The 17,648-nt window shown below is 45.2% G+C and overlaps 1 protein-coding gene across 2 annotated transcripts in view; it reads right to left on the reverse strand.

Annotated features, from left to right (window-relative positions):
* The window catches only part of LOC121284359 (F-box/WD repeat-containing protein 7-like), a 248,451-nt gene that overhangs the window by 181,220 nt on the left and 49,583 nt on the right, over positions 1–17,648 (reverse strand). For both annotated transcript variants that reach the window (XM_041199777.1, XM_041199778.1), the window contains one exon: positions 10,268–10,495. In XM_041199777.1, coding sequence (XP_041055711.1) covers positions 10,268–10,495 — 228 coding nt within the window. The remainder of the gene's footprint in view (positions 1–10,267; positions 10,496–17,648) is intronic.

The raw sequence follows: 17,648 nt of genomic DNA on the forward strand, positions 1-17,648 counted from the left end.
AATGACAAATAATAGGGGACCCAGCACAGATCCCTGTGGTACACTGCTGGACACTGGCTTCCAGTCACTAAAGCATCCTTCTGTCATCACCCTCTGCCTCCTACAACTAAGCCAATTTTGAATCCACCTTATCAAATTACCCTGTATCCCATGTGACTTTACCTTCTTTATAAGTCTCCGATGTGGGACCTTGTCAAAGGCTTTGCTGAAATCCATATAAACGACATCAACTACACTATCCTCATCTACACACCTGGACAACTCCTCAAAAAATTCAATCAAATTTGTTAGGCATGTCCTCCCTCTGACAAAGCCATGCTGACTATCCCTGATCAAACCTTGCCTCTCCAAATGAAAATAAATACTCTCCTTCAGAAATTTCTCCAATAGTTTCCCTACCACTGACGTGAGACTCACTGGCCTGTAGTTCCCTGGCTTATCTCTACAGTCCTTCTTAAATAGCAGAACCACATTAGCTGTTCTCCAGTCCTCTGGCACCTCCTCCGTGGCCAGAGAGGGATTAAAAATTTGGGGTCAGAGCCCCTGCGATCCCCTCCCTTGTCTCCCTCAGCAGTCTGGGACACAAATTATCCGGACCTGGAGATTTGTCCACTTTTAAGCCTGCCAACACCTCCAATACCTTAACAAAAACAGAGTTACCTGGAAAAACTCAGCAGGTCTGGCAGCATCGGCGGAGAAGAAAAGAGTTGACGTTTTGAGTCCTCATGACCCTTCAACAGAACTGAGTGAATCCAAGGAGAGGAGTGAAATATAAGCTGGTTGGGGGGGGGGGGTAGTGTTTGGTGGTGGCATCATGCTGCAGTTGGCGGAAATGGCGGAGGATGATCCTTTGAATGCGGAGGCTGGTGGGGTGATAAATGAGGACAAGGGGGACCCAATCACGTTTCTGGGAGGGAGAAGGCGTGAGGGCAGATGCACGGGAGATGGGCCGGACACGGTTGAGGGCCCTGTCAACGACCGTGGGTGGAAAACCTCGGTTAAGGAAGAAGGAGGACATGTCAGAGGAACTGTTTTTGAAGGTAGCATCATCGGAACAGATGCGACGGAGTCGAAGGAACTGAGAGAATGGGATGGAGTCCTTACAGGAAGCGGGGTGTGAGGAGCTGTAGTCGAGGTAATTGTGGGAGTCGGTAGGCTTGTAATGGATATTGATGGACAGTCTATCACCAGAGATTGAGACAGAGAGGTCAAGGAAAGGAAGGGAAGTGTCAGAGATGGACCACATGAAAATGATGGAGGGGTGGAGATTGGAAGCAAAATTAATAAATTTTTCCAAGTCCCGATGAGAGAATGAAGCAGCACCGAAGTAATCATCGATGTACCGGAGAAAAAGTTGTGGAAGGGGGCCGGAGTAGGACTGGAACAAGGAATGTTCCACATACCCCATAAAAAGACAGGCATAGCTGGGGCCCACGCGGGTACCCATAGCCACACCTTTTATTTGGAGGAAGTGAGAGGAGTTGAAGGAGAAATTGTTCAGTGTGAGAACAAGTTCAGCCAGACGGAGGAGAGTAGTGGTGGATGGGGATTGTTCGGGCCTCTGTTTGAGAAAGAAGCAAAGGGCCCTCAGACCATCCTGGTAGGGGATGGAAGTGTAGAGGGATTGGACGTCCATAGTGAAGAGGAAGCAGTTAGGGCCAGGGAACTGGAAATTGTTGATGTGACGTAAGGTGTCAGAGGAATCACAGATGTAGGTGGGAAGGGACTGGACAAGGGGAGAAGTGAAGCAGCATTTCACTTGCATTTCCCCCAACTTAGTCTACTGCATTCATTGCTCCCAATGCGGTCTCCTCTACATTGGAGAGACCAAACGTAAACTGGGCGACCGCTTTGCAGAACACCTGCGGTCTGTCCGCAAGAATGACCCAAACCTCCCTGTCACTTGCCATTTTAACACTCCACCCTGCTCTCTTGCCCACATGTCTGTCCTTGGCTTGCTGCATTGTTCTAGTGAAGCCCAACGCAAACTGGAGGAACAGCACCTCATCTTCCGACTAGGCACTTTAAAGCCTTCCAGACTGAACATTGAATTCAACAACTTTAGATCTTGACCTCCCTCCTCCATCCCCAACCCCTTTCTGTTTCTTCCCCCTTCCTTTTGTTTTTTCCAATAATTTATATAGATTTTTCTTTTCCCACCTATTGCCATTATTTTTAAATCTTTTATGCCCCCCACCCCCACTAGAGCTATACCTTGAGTGCCCTACCATCCATTCTTAATTGGCACATTCGTTTAGATAATATCACCAACTTCAACACCTATGTGTTCTTTTGTCTGTGACATCTTTTGATTATCTGCTCCTATCACCGCTTGCTTGTCCCTACAACCACACCACCCCCCTCCACTTCTCTCCCCCCACCCAACGCGCCCCCACCCCCTTAAACCAGCTTATACTTCACCCCTCTCCTTGGATTCTCCCAGTTCTGCTGAAGGGTCATGAGGACTCAAAACGTCAACTCTTTTCTTCTCCGCCGATGCTGCCAGACCTGCTGAGTCTTTCCAGGTAATTCTGTTTTTGTTTCGGATTTCCAGCATCCGCAGTTTTTTGTTTTTGACTTCAACACCTTGTTACTCCCTATATTAATTTGCTTAAGAACCTCGCAGTCTCTCTCCCTGAGCTCGAAACCTTCATCCTCATTCTCTTGAGTGAAGACAGACCTGAAGTATTCATTCAACACTCTAGCGATGTCCTCTGGCTCCACCCACAGATTGCCCCCTTGGTCCCTTATGGGCCCTACTCTTTCCCTGGTTATCCTCTTCCCATTGATATATAGAAGCTCCAACCTGCACTGCCTGTACTCCATTAATGCCTCTGCTGATTTGTTTCCCTTGTACCTGCTAAAAGCCTCTCTTTTCCTTCTCATCCTAACCTGAATATCTCTGGGCATGTTATGCCTTTCTATCACCCTAGAGGGAACATGTTGAGCCTGTGCCCTCCCCATTTCCTTTTTGAACACTCCCCAGTGTTCCTCTGTAGATTTCCCCACAAGTAACTGTTCCCAGTCTACCTTGGCCAGATCCTGCCTTATTTTACTAAAATCCACTCTCCCCAGTCCAAAACATTTTTTTGCAACTTGTCGATTTCTTTGTCCAGAACAAACTTAACCTGTACCATGTAGTGGTCGCTATCACTAAAATGCTCACCCACCACGACCACAGCCACCTGTCCAGCTTCATTCCCCAGAATTAGGTCCAGCAATGCACCGTCCCTTGTTGGACCCTCTACATATTGACCTAAAAAGTTCTCCTGTACACATTTCAAGAAATCCACTCCATCAAGACCTTAACACTATGTCTATCCCAATTAATGTTGGGAAAGTTGAAATCACCAAATATAATTACTCGAAACGTCAACTCTTTTCTTCTCCGCCGATGCTGCCAGACCTGCTAAGTTTTTCCAGGTAATTCTGTTTTTGTTTTTGTTTTGGATTTCCAGCATCCGCAGTTTTTTTGTTTTTATAATTACTCTATTGTTATTGCTTTTACACTCCGCTACAAATTGTGCACATATTTGCTCCTCAATTTCCTGCTGACTATCTGGGGGTCCCTCCCCTGTCTCGCCTGAAGATTCTATATCCCACAATGTTGAGCTGCCAATCCTACCCTTCCCTCAACAGTGTCTGTGATGGCTACTATATCACAATTCCACATGTCAATCCTCACCCTTCACTCATCCGTTTTACCTGTAATACTCCTGACATTGAAGTAGAGGCCATCCAGCCTTGCTTTACTCCCTTGAAGCTTACTGCAGCTGTACTCCCTATGACTTGATTGTTTTACTGCATTATGATGTGTCCCTATTCTGCTCACATTCTGCGTCCCCTCCCCCTGCCGAATTAATTTAAACTCCTCCCAACACCACAAGCAAACACTCTGGCAAGGATGTTAGTCCCACTCTGGTTCAGATGTAGACCGTCCCGCTTGTACAGGTCCCACCTTCCCCAGAAACGGTCCCAGTGATCCAGGAATCTAAAACCCTCCCTCCTGCATCAACTCTTAAGCCACGTATCCTTCTGTGCTATTCTCCTATTTCTGAGCTCGCTAGCACATGGCACTGGGAGTAATCCAGAGAGGCCTTGCTTTCTCGTCTACTGCCTAACTCCCTGAATTCTTGATGCAAGGCCTCATCCCTCTTTTTACCTATGTCAATGGTACCAACATGTACATGACCTCTGCCTTATCACCCTCCCCCTTCAGGATGCCCTGCAGCCATTCAGTTACATCCCAGACCCTGGCACCAGGGAGGCAACATACCATCCTGGAGTCACGTTGACGGCCACAGTAGCGCCTATCTGTTCCCCTGACTATAGATCCCCTATTACTATTGCTCTTCCTCCCTTGCTCAGGCTGCTTATGGTGTCAGAAGCTTGGCTCTGTCCGCACTCCCTGGGGGAACCAGAACCCTCATCAGCCTCCAAAATGGAATACCAATTTGCGAGCGGGACCCCAGGGGACTCCTGAACTATCTGCCTGTTTCTCTTGGACTGCCTGGTGGTCACCCATTCTCTTCCTTCCTCAAGTTGCTTCATCTGCGGTGTGACCACCTCTCTAAACGTGCTACCCACGATGCTCTCAGACTCACGGATGCTCCACAGTGTCCCCAGCCGCTGTTCCAGCTCTGAAACCCGAGCTTCCAGGAGCTGCAGCTGGACACACTTCCTGCACATATGCTGGTCCTGGGCACTGGAAATGTCCCCGGCTTCCCACATGGAGCACGAGGAGCACACCACGGCTTTGAGGGCTCCTGCCATGACTTATCCCTTTAAATTAAACCTTTTAAGTCAATTACTCTAGGGCCCTTCTTACCTGATCCTCGTTACTGCAGAATATACAAACTGTAAACCACAAAAAGACCTTAAACTATAAGCGATTAAAGTAGTAAATACCTTACCCACTACTTACCAGTGATTCCTTTCCCCTGTAGCCTCTACTGCCGCAGCACACTCTGAAGGTTTAAGTTGGATAGCAAGGAAAAAATGCAAAGAGCACTTTGTCCCCTATGCACCAAAATCCCGCTTTGCACCAAATTCCGAATTCCCACTCTGGCTATGCCCCACTCAAGATGTGCTCGCTCTCCTGTTTGTATGCAAGCACACTGAAGCGCGCTTCCAGATAGTCCCGAACTTAAATAGAGCTGACTTGACTCACCACTAGTTAAGCTTCAAATAGTAATTAACCCCTATTCAGGCCCTAATCAGGCTTCAGGTGATTGACACTTAACTGTCGCACTGTCAGCTACCTTACCAACCTTTTAACTAGACTACTGAACTTACAAAAATTAAAGAGAAATTAAAGAGAAAGACTTACCAGTTCAATTCCCGCTTTGCAACAAATTCCGAATACCCACTTTGCAACAAATTCCGAATACCCACTCTGGCTATACCCCACTCAGGATGTGCTCGCTCTCCTGTTCATGTGCAACCACACTGTAGCTCTTGTAGCCACAGTATTTATATGGCTAGTCCAGTTCAGTTTCTATTCAATGGTAACCCTCAGGGTATTGATAGTGGGGGATTCAGTGATGGTAATGCCAGTGAACATCATGGGGTGATGGTTAGATTCTCTCTTGTTGGAGATGGTCGTTGCCTGGCACTTGTGTGGCATGAATGTTACTTGCCATTTGTCAGCCCAAGCCTGGATATCGTCCAAGACCTGCTGCATTTGGACATGGACTGCTTCAGTATGAGTCATCACAAATGGTGCTGAACATTGTGCAATCATCAGCGAACATCCCTACTTCTGACCTTATGTTGGAAGGAAGGTCATTGATGAAGCAGCTGAAGATGGTTGGGCCGAGCACACTACCCTGAGTAACTCCTGCAGTGATGTCCTGGAGCTGAGATGACTGACTTTCAACAAACACAAAAATCTTCATTTGTGCTCGGGATGACTCCAACCAATGGGGAGTTTTGCCCAGACTTCTTGGTGCCACATTCAATCAAATGCAGTTTTGATGTCAAGGGCAGTCACTCCGACCTCACCTCAGTAGTTAAGCTCTTTTGACCATGTTGAACCAAGGCTGTAATGAGGTCAGGAGCTGAGTGGCCCTGGTGGAACCCAAACTAGGCAAGCAGGTTATTGCTAAGCAAGTGCCGCTTGACAGCACTGTTGATGACCCCTTCTATTACTTTACTGATGAGAGTAGACGGAAGGTAATTGGCTGGGTTGGATTTGTCCTGCTTTGTATATATGGGACATTCCTGGGCAATTTTCCAAATAGCTGGGTAGATGCCACTGTTGCACTGCAACAGCTCAGCTAGGGGTGCATCAAGTTCTGGAGCACAGGTCTTCATTACAATTGCTGGAATATTGTCAGGGCCCATAGCCTTTGCAGTATCCAGTGCTTTCAGCCATTTCTTGATATCACGTGGAGTGAATCAAGTTGGCCTGGACAGCGACACCCATATTCCATGAATAAATAATAGAAGAAAACAGCATAAGCAGCAATCCCACAACCAAAGGACCAGATCCAAGCTCTGCAGTCCTGCCACATCCAGGCGTGAATGGTGGTGGATAATTAAACAACTCACTGGAGGAGGAGGCTCCACAAATATCCCCATCCTCAATGATGGTGGAGCCCAGCGCATCAGTGCAAAAGATTTGCTACAATCTTTAGCCAGATGATCCAAATCACTGGCTAATCTCGCTGGCTAGGCCAGCATTTATTGCCCATCGTTCAGAGGTAAGGACATTAGATTGATTCCCTAAAGGACATCTGTGAACCAGATGGGTTTTTATGACAATCGACAAAGGTTTCATGGTCATCATTAAACGTTTAATTCCAGATTTTTATTGGATTCAAATTTCACCATCTGCCATGGTGGGGTTTGAACCTGGGTCCCCAGAGCACTACCTTGGGTCTCTGGAATACGAGTCCAGTGATAATACCACTATGCCACTATCTCCCCTTTGGGCACACAAGTCGTCCTGTGTTCAAGCGTCACCAGGTTGACACCTCATTTTTAGGTATGCCTGGTATGCCCTCCTGTACTCTTCATTGAACCAGTGTTATCATAGAGTCACAGAGGTCTACAGCACAGAAAAAGGCCCTTCGGCCCATCGAATCTGCATCGGTCAAACAAGTACCTAGCTATTCTATAGATATAAAGACAAAAAACTGTGGATGCTGGAAATCCAAAACAAAAACAGAAAAAGAAATACCTGGAAAAACTCAGTAGGTCTGGCAGCATCGGCGGAGAAGAGTACAGTTGACGTTTCGAGTCCTCATGACCCTTCAACAGAACTATTCTAATCCCATTTTCCAGCACCAGGCCCATAGCCTTGTTGCCATGGCATCGCAAGTGCACATCCAAATACTTCTTAAATGTTAAGAGGGTTTCTGTATCTACCACCCTTTCAGCCAGTGAGTTCCAGATTCCCACCATCCTCTGGGTGAAAAAATTCTTCCTTACATCCCCTCTAAACCTCCTACCTTAAATCTATGCCCCTCAGTTATTGATCCCTCCACCAAGGGGAAAAGTTCCTTCCTGTCTATGACCCTCATAATTTTATACACTTCAATCATGTCCCCCCTCAATCCTCTGCTCCAGGGAAAGTAACCCCAGTCTATCCAATCTCTCCTCTTAAGTAAAACCCTCCAGCCCTGGCAACATCCCAGTAAATCTCCTCTGCACTCTCTCTAGTGATCCCCTGCTTGATGGTAACGGCAGAGTGCAGGACATACCGGGCCATGAGGCCACAGACTGTGTTTGAGTGCAATTCTGCTCCTGCTGATAGCCCACAGCGCCTCATGGGTGCCAAGTCTCGAGTTGCTAGCTGTGTTCAAAATCTATCCTATTTAGCATATTGTTAGTGCCACACAACACAATGGAGGGTTTCCTCAACGTGAAGGCGAGACTTGTCTTCACATCGACTGTGCGGTGGTCACTCTTACCAATACCGTCATGGACAGATGCATCTGCGGCAGGCAGGTTGGTGAGGATGAGGTCAAGTATGTTTTTCCCTCTTGTTGATTCCCTCACCACTGGATTACTAGTCCAGTGACAACCATTACGCCGTCACCTGCACTGCCCGAGAGTGTGGTGGAGGCAGGTTCAGTCATGGTTTTCAAAAGATGCTTGGATCATTATCAGAATAGGAAAGAATTGTAGAGTCAAGGGGGAAAAGGCTGCAGAATGGCACTAGGTACATTTCTCCTGCATAGAACTGGTACAGACACAATGGGCTGTAACCATTCTATGATTCCCTATGTGACTGGAACAAAAGTAAACTATGCCTCCTTATCCTTTTTGACCCATCAACAGCATTTGACACAATTGGCTATACCATCCTCCCCAACACCTCTTCATCAGCATCCAGCTGAGTGTGACTGCACCATCTGGTTCTGTTCTTCTCTACTTGTAGCCAGACAATCACCTGCCATGGTTTCTCTTCCCACTCCTGTACCATTCTCTACAGTGTCCTCCAAACTTCTATCCATGGCTCCTCCTGTTTTTAATCTACATGCAGCCACTTAGTAATATCAAAAATCACAGCATCAGTTTCCACAAGTATGCCAACAACACCCAGCTTGACACCACCATCACTTTTTTTTTAAAGTATTCATTCCATATCACTGGCTGGGCCAGCATTTATTGCCTATCCCTAATTGCCCTTGAGAAGGTGGTGGTGCGCTGCCTTCTTGAACTGCTGCAGCCCATGTGGTATAGGTACACCCACAGTGCTGTTAGGGAGGAAGTTCCAGGATTTTGACCCAGCAATAGTGAAAGAACGGCGATATATTTCCAAGTCAGGATGCTGAGTGGCTTGGAGGGAAAACTTGCAGGTGGTGGGAGCTCTCATACACCTGCTGCCCTTGTTTTTCCTGAAAGGTGCGGTTGAAGGAACCTTGGCAAGTTGCTGCAGTGCATCTTATAGATGGTGCACATTGCTCTCTCAACCTCTCCACTGTGAGTAAATTATCAGGTTGCTTGTGACATTCAGTACAGAATAAGCAGAAATTTTTTCCCAATAAATCCCAAAGAGACAATAGCCATTGCCTTCAGCCCCTGCCACAAACTCTGTCCCTTGCCACAGACTGCATCTCTTTCCCAGACAGAACCAAAGGATGGCCCAGATTGTTCAGAACTTTGGTTTCATATCTGACCCCAAGATGAGCTTCCAACATAATAGTGTCATTACCAGGATCACCTGTTTCACTTCTGTAACTTTGCCAGACTCCGCCCCTGTCTCAGCTCCGCTGAAACTCTCCGTTATGCCTTTTGTTACCTCTTGACTTGACCACTCCAAGACAGGTCAGGCCAGCCTCCCATGTCGTACCCTCCACAAATTTGTGGTCAACTTTGCTACCCAATTCCTTACTCCCACCAAATCTCATTTGCCCATTATCCTCGCTGATCTACATTGATTCCCAGTTAAACAAAACATCGATTTTAAGGTTCTTCGCCTTGTTTTCAAATTCCTTCATGGCCTAACCCCTACTTGGAATCACCTCCCAACTCAATCCTCCAAGATATCTGCACCCCTCCACTTCTGGCCTCAAACATCCCCGATTTTAGTAATGTTTCAGTACCATGTGCAACTCATCAGGTACTGAAGCCAGTTTGTGTCCACATGCAGCAAGACCTAAACAACGTTTAGTTTTTGGCTGACAATGTTAAGTAAACATTCATGCCACAGAAGTGCCAGCAATGATCAGCTCCAACAAAATAATGCAACCTTTCTTCCCTTGACAAAGCTTTGAAATACTTGGCCCCATGTGCTCTTCCTTCACCACCATCTCAGAGCCAGAATCAAGATTCAGGATGCTGACTGTCTCACACATCCTTCCCCACCCCCCAAGAAAAAGCACATCTTCAAGCACTTTCTTCCTCGTACACCTCTTAAATTAATCAATACCCACGGTGCCATCAGCATATATCCACTCCCACCGAGAGATAAGCTGATATAGCATGGGTCAGTTTCTCCAGCTCCATTTCTACCCAATATCTGATGGGAAGCAGCACTCCATGGGAATGTAAATAAGAATTGCAACAGGATCCAGTATAGCTTAACTCTCCCAAAAATCAGAAATCAGCCAAGTGCTTCTAATCATGGCATCTCAATTTTCCTTGCTTACACCTTTAAATACTGGCAGTTTCGTTCAGCCGTGGGCTCAGTTTCTCATTACAGAGATACAATCAAGGATTAAAATCAAGCAGAGATCTGACAGTAGCAGCTATGCTCACAAATTCCAATCTTCTAGTAAACGCACTGCTGTCTGTCTCTCTAATTGCTAACACTTACCTTGGGTTTCACACGCTGGACTAGGCCTCTACCCTGTGCTTCCTGAACAAGGTCAATCCACTTCTTGTCTGCAACAAAATAATAATACGACTCCCCACATGCGTCGTCGATACCCTCTGCAGTGTCACTCAAATCTTCCTCTTCTCTCTCATCCATTTCTTCATTCTCTCCTTCCTCCCAGCCATCATGAACTCCACTCTCCTCATCCACTGCACCATCAGAGAAGCTCTGAACAGGGAACAAACAGAAAGAGCAGTCAGTGTTGCTGTAATCAAAGTCTTTTGTACATTTAATCATCGATTACCAAGTATAAGTGATCACATGTACCAACTATGCATGCTGATCAACAATTTATCCTCCAGCTACATGCTTCACTACACCATTAGATCTCAATAATCCTTTCAACAACCACTGTTTTAGCTGGGCGTCTCAGCTCAGTTGGTAGCACTCTAATCAGGAGCAAAATGTGATGGTCAAGCTTTTATCCAGAACACAATGTTTCAGTCGACAGACGAGTGTAAGTACCACTACAGTGCTACAGAGGAATACTGCAGTTTCAGAGGTGCTGTTTTTCAGATGGAGGCTTTATTTGTTGGTTCAGGAGGTGAAACAAAAATTTCATGGCACTAATGGAAAAGCAGGAGCATTCTCCTGATGTTGACTCAATGATCCTTCTTTAACCAACATCAATAATAGCAAATTGGCCAGTCAGCTTCTTGAGCCTGTTCATCTATTCATTAGAGCATGGGTGAACTTTTTCTCATCTCCATCCACCAAATAAATGATCATGCTCTCATTTGCTATATGTGGGACTCAGCTAAGCACAGATTGGCTTTTTTTAATTCTTTCACAGAATGGAGGCATTGCTGGCTTGACCAGCATTTATTACCCATCCCTAATTGCCCTTGAGACAGTGGTGGTGAGCTGCCTTCTTGAACTGCTGCAGCCCATGTGGTGTAGGTACACCCACAGTGCTGTTAGGGAGGGAGTTCCAGGATTTTGACCCAGTGACAGCGAAGGAACGGCGATATATTTCCCAGTCAGGATGGTGAGTGGCTTGGAGGGGAACTTCCAGGCGGTGCTGCTCCCACGTATCTGCTGCCTTTGTCATTCTAGGTGGTAGGTATCACGGGTTTGGAAGGTGCTGTCTAAAGTGCCTTGGTGAGTTGCTGCAGTGCATCTTGTAGATGGTACACATTGCTTCCACTATGCATCGGTGGTGAAGGGAGTGAATGTTGAAGGGGGTGGAACGGGTGTCAATCAAGCGGGCTGCTTTGTCCTGGATGGTGTCGAGCTGCGAGTGTTGTTGGGGCTCCAGGTAAGTGGAGAGTATTCCATCATACTCCTGACTTGTGCTCTGTAAGTAGTAGACAGGTTTTGAGGAATCAGGAGACAAGTTACTCGCTGGAGGATTCCTAGCCTCCGACCCGCTCTTGTAGCCACAGTATTTATATGGCTGATCCAGTTCAATTTCTGGTCAATGGTAACCCCCAGGATGTTGATAGTGAGGGATTCAGCAATGCTAATGCCACTGAATGTCATGGGGTGATGGTTAGATTCTCTTTTGTTGGAGATGGTCGTTGCCTGGCACAGAATTACTCGCCGCTCATCAGCCTAGGCCCGAATGTTGTGTAGGTCTTGCTGCTTCAGTATGAGGAGTTGTGAATGATGCTGAACATTGCGCAATCATCAGCGAACATCCCCATTTCTGACCTTATGATGGGGGGTAAGGCATTGATGAAGCAGCTGAAGATGGTCGGGCCAAGGACTGGTTCCCTGAGGAATGCCTGCAGTGATGTCCTGGAGCTGAGGTGACTGAGCTCCCAACAACCACAACTATTTTTCTTTGCACTAGGTATGACTCCAACCAGCAGAGTTTTCCCAGGTTCCCACTGAATCCAGTTTTGCTAGGGCTCTTTGATGTCGCACACGGTCAAGTGCTGCCTTGAGGTCAAGGGTAGTCACTCTCACCTCACCTCTGGAGTTAAGCTCTTTTGTCCACGTTTGGACCAAGACTGCAATGAGTTCAGGAAATGAGTGGCCCTTGTAGAAGCCGAACTGAGGTTATAAAACAGTAATTCATTGGTTGATACTCTTTCGGACATTGAGGAAATGGAAAGAAATAAATTTCACACCACAGAATTACAACACAGAGTTCATTACTTTATCCTCTCTGGCAAAAACACAAACCAATTTTCTGATACACAACAGTCACCATCTGGCCAAGGAGCCAGTTGCCACACCATACACACCAGATTCCAAACACACATGATTATTCAGAGTCTTGGGCCTGGCAGCAATCCTGGTAGATTTTAAAAGGAAATCATGTCATAAGTGGACCCCAAACACACAATCAGCTTGCGTGAATTGAAGCAAAATGCAGCCATGCCCCAAAGATGACAGATTCTACAGCACATCAGTTTATCTGTATTACAACAGTGACAAGACTTTAAAGCACAGCGGGATACCTTGAGGTTGATAAATGTGTTGTATAAATAGAAGTTCTTTCTTTAGACAGAATAATGTTAAATTTAATATAGACTCCATTACACAAAAGATAAAGACCCTGGTGTCAAGCAAGGAAACAATATACTAAACCATTAGATACAACACCCAATTTTCAGGGAGAGATGGGAGCATCAGGTACAGAAACGTGGGACTTATGAGGTGGAGGCCAGTTGGCCCCTCCTAATCCGCTCCGCCATTCAGTAAGATTATGGCTGATCTCATTGTGGTCTCAATTCCAATTTCCTGTCGGCACCCTTAGACCTCAACTCCATTGTCTATCAAAAATCTGTCAAGCTCCACCTTGAATAAATTCAATGACCCAGTCTGCACTGTTCTCTGATGAAGAGAACTCCAAAGATTAACAACCCTCTAAGAGGAAAAAAATTCTCATCTCAGTTTAAGAATAAGAGGTCTTCCTTTTTAAGACTGTGACCCCCAGTTCTCGTCTCTCCCATAAGGGGAACCACCCTTTCAACATCCATCCTGTCAAGTTCCCTCAGGATCTTAAATGTTTCAATAAGATCACCTCGCATTCTTCTCAACTTCAATGGGAATCAAACCAACCTGTTCAATCTTTCTTTGTAAGATAAGCTCTTCATCCCAGGAATGAGTCAAATGAACCTTCTCTGAACTGCTTCTAAAGCATTTATATCCTTTTTCAAATAAGGAAGCCAAAACTGTACACAGTACTCCAGATGTGGTCTCACCCAAGGCCCTGGACAACTTCAGTAAAACTTCCCTACTTTTATATTCCATTCCCCTTGCAATAAACTCCACATTCTATGTGCCTTCCCAATCACTTGCTGTACTTGCAAACTAACTTATTGCGATACATATACCAGGACACCCAGACCCTTCTGTACCATCGAGTTCCGCTGTCTCTCTCCATTTAAATACTATGTTCATGTCAAAGTGGACAAGTTCACATGTTCCACAATATACTCCATCTGCCAAATTTTTGCCCATTCACTTAACCGGTCTATATCCCTTTGCAGACTCTCTACCTCCTTTTGGCAACTTACTTTTGTTATGATCCCCAACTGAGGTTACCACTGGACAGTCCTGATCTGAGGGTGGATGTCAGCTTGATAGGTCCTAACTTTCATTTGTTTGTTTAGATACGTGGAGGGGGCCTATTGGACAGAGTCACCGGAGTCAGCTACTAAACTTTTAACAAAAGCACAAAACATTTATGAAACAAGAGAAGACGAACTATATTGCAATACTCCTTCACCCACAACTATATACTTACAGGTTTGTAAAGATAACACAAGTTACAAAAGCTATCTTATACTCTAATGTTCACAGTAAATATAGTCCATGAAAACTAACTGGCAACCTGTGGTCAGACACCACAATCTGAAGCCAAGTGAAAGATGCCACTTCAACCAGATGCTATAGATCTCTCTTCAACTCTTCCCCGAGATGCTTGTCACCATGAGCCAGTGTCACTGAGCTCAGTCTTTCACACATCTCTACTTTCCAAGAACTCGCCTTGGAATCTTCTCCCAAACCAACGCTTTCTCTCAGACACCTTCCACAAGGATTCACCTCCAGTGTTTCGACCTCTCCTTCCAATGTAATTCTCCCCCAGGTCATCACATGCATTCAGGCTGTCTTTCTCACACACACTCTCATTAACTCAGCCGTCAACAGTGCCACTACTTCACATGCCCACAGCAAAGAGTTACAGACCTTCAACCATCTCTTTGGACCTTCTTGCCTCTTGCAACCTGTTTTCACTTTAAAATCTGCTTTCTTCAGCTTGTCTCTTTAAATCTGAAGCTTGGAGCCTTTCCCTCGGCCCTTCACTTAACAGAACCTTTCCCAGGTTCCTGTCCTTCCTTTGACTAGAAGGTCTTCTTGGGACTTTCTCCTGTTCCACACCCCTGGCTTTTGGGGTCTTTTCTTTAGCTTGGGACTGGCCCTGTCCTCTTTGCTCCAGTCTCTCTTGGCAGATACTTTCAAATCAACTGAACTCAAACAGCTTCCAAATCAAACTGCTGTTTCTAGTTTCTACTGTGTGTCTGTGGGAGGGACCTGCCTCTCTGGACTCCTGTTGCTAGGCAACAGCCCAGGTTTTGCTACTCTTTTTAACTTAGCTGTGGTCATAAAATTTTCATTAGAAATGCAGACACCTTTTAAAGTGAAACTAAAACTCAATTTGACCTTTTCTTAACACAGATACAGAAATACAAATCAAACTTAAACATTAAAGCTAAAACTCATTTCTAATACCCACAAATACAAATATAACTTACTTTAACTAATTCCTAACACTTTCCTACCTATCTCTGTCATTAATAAATTCAGCTACCATACGTTCAGTCCCTTCATCAAAGTCATGCTAAATCTATCAGAAATGACCTCAAAGTTGACATTTGCTGTTCCAATTACAACACTCAAAAAGCTTGACAAAGTAGCCCACTTGATTGGCAACCCATCCACCACCTTCAACATTCACTCCCTTCCTGATGCCAGGGTCAAGGATGCCACTGAGCGGCTGCAAAACATTCTGAAGGGAGAAGGTGAACAGCCAGAGATTGTGGTCCATATCGGTACCAATGAATGGCTAAAAAGAGCAATGAGGTCCTGAAAGCAGAATATAGGGAGCTAGGAAATAAATTAAAAAGTAGGACCTCAGTAGATAGTAATCTCAGGATTACTCCCAGTGCCACATGAGAGCAAGAACAGGAATAGAAGAATAGACCAGATGAATGCATGGCTGGAGAGATGGTGTAGGAGGGAGAGATTTAGATTCCTGAGGCATTGGAACCAACTCTGGGGAAGATGGGACCTGTATAAGCTCAACAGGTACCACCCCAGCAGGACTAACCAATATCCTCACATGGGTATTCACTAGTACTGTGGGGGAGGGTTTGAACTAGAGTGGCAGGGGGATGGGAACCTGAGGGGGGACACAAGACGGGAAAACAAAGATAGAAATAAAAGACAGAAAAGTAGAAAGCAAAATTGGAAGGCAGAGAAAATAAGGGCCAGCTGCAAATAGGGCCACAGTACAAATAAAAGTGTAAAAATGTTAAAAAGGCACATCTAAAGGCACTGTATCTAAATCCACAGAGCATTTGCAATAAGGTAGACGAATTAACAGTGCAAATAGAAGTAAATGGGTACGATCTGATTGCGATTATGGAGACATGGCTGCAAAGTAACCAAGGCTGGGAGCTGAATATCTAAGGGTACTCGATATTTTGGATGGACAGGTAAAAAGGAAAAGGAGGTGGCGTGGCATTGTTGGTTAAGGGTGAAATCTGTGCAAGATAGAAAGGAAATTGGCTCAGAAAACCCAATGTAAAATCAACCTGGGTGGAGCTAAGAGGCAACAAGGGGAACAAAACATTATTAGGTGGTGTGTAAAGGCCTCCAAACAGTAGTAGTAAAGGTAGGGGACGGCATTAACCGGGAAATTAGAAACGCAGGTAACAAGGGTGCTATGTGCGTGACTAACTTAGATATAGACTGAGCAAACCAAATGAGCAATAATATTGGCAGTATATTGTGGAGTATATACCAGGGTGTTTTTGTTTAGTCTGGTGTATCAAGGAACCGAATAGGGAACAGCCTATCCTAGATTTGGTATTGAGCAATGAGAAGGGGTTAATTAATCTTGTTGTGTGGGGTCCTTTAGGCAACAGTGACCATAACATGATGGAATTCTTTATTAGGGTGGAAAGTGAAGCACTCCAATCCAAAACTAGGGTCCCAAATCTAAACAAAGGAAACTACGAAGGTATGAGCTGCGAGTTGGCTCTCATAAATTGGGAACTTCATTCAAAGACATGATGGTGGATAGGCAACAGCTAATAATTAAGGAACGAATGCATGCATTGCAAAAGTTATACATTCCTTTCTGGCGCAAAAACATAACAGGAAAAGCAGCCAACTATGGCTAACAAAAGAAATTAAGGGTAGTATTAGATATAAAGAGGACTCAAATAAAGTTGCTAGAAAAAGCAGCAAGACTGAGGATTAGGAGCAGTTTCAAATTCATCAAAGGAGGATCAAGAGATTAATTAAAAGGGGTGGAAAAAAAAGAGTAAACTTGTAAGGAACGTAAAAGCAGACTGTTAAAATTTCCATAACTATGCAAAAAGAAAAGAGAAAACAAATATAAGTCCCTTACAGTCTGAAACTGGCAAATTTCTAATAGAGAATAAGGAAATGGCAGAGCAATTAAACAACTGCTTTGGTTCTATCTTCATGGAGAAAGACACAAATATGTTTCCAGAAACGGAAATCAAGTGTCTAGTGAGGAGGAGAAATTGAAGGAAATTAGTAATACTAAAAAAATAGTGGAGGAGAAATTAATGGGATTGAAAACCAATAAATCCCCAGGGCCTGATAATCTACATTCCAGGGTACTAAAGGTGGCGGTCATGGAAATAGTGGCAGCGTTGGTTGTCATCTTCCAAAATTCAGTACATTCTGGAACAGGCCCGGCAAATTAGAGGGTGGCAGGCATAACCCCACTATTTAAAAAAGGGGGTAGGAGAAAATAGGGATTTACAGGCTAGTTAGTCTAACATCAGTGATAGGGAAAATGCTAGAGTCTATTGTAAAGGATGAGACAACAGGCCACTTTGAAAATATCAAACGGGTTAAACAAAATCAACATGGACTTTTTTTTATTCATTCATGGGATATGAGCTTCACTGGCTGGGCCAGCAGTTATTGCCTATCCCTAGTTGCCCTTGAGAAGGTGGTGGTGAGCTGCCTTCTTGAACCGCTGCAGTCCATGTGGTGTGGGTACACCCACAGTGCTGTTAGGGAGGGAGTTCCAGGATTTTGACCCAGAGACTGTGAAGGGGCAGCGATATATTTCCAAGTCAGGATGGTGAGTGAGCTGGCGGGG

This window comes from Carcharodon carcharias, chromosome 11 (genome assembly GCF_017639515.1).
Source record: "Carcharodon carcharias isolate sCarCar2 chromosome 11, sCarCar2.pri, whole genome shotgun sequence".
NCBI lineage: Eukaryota > Metazoa > Chordata > Chondrichthyes > Lamniformes > Lamnidae > Carcharodon > Carcharodon carcharias.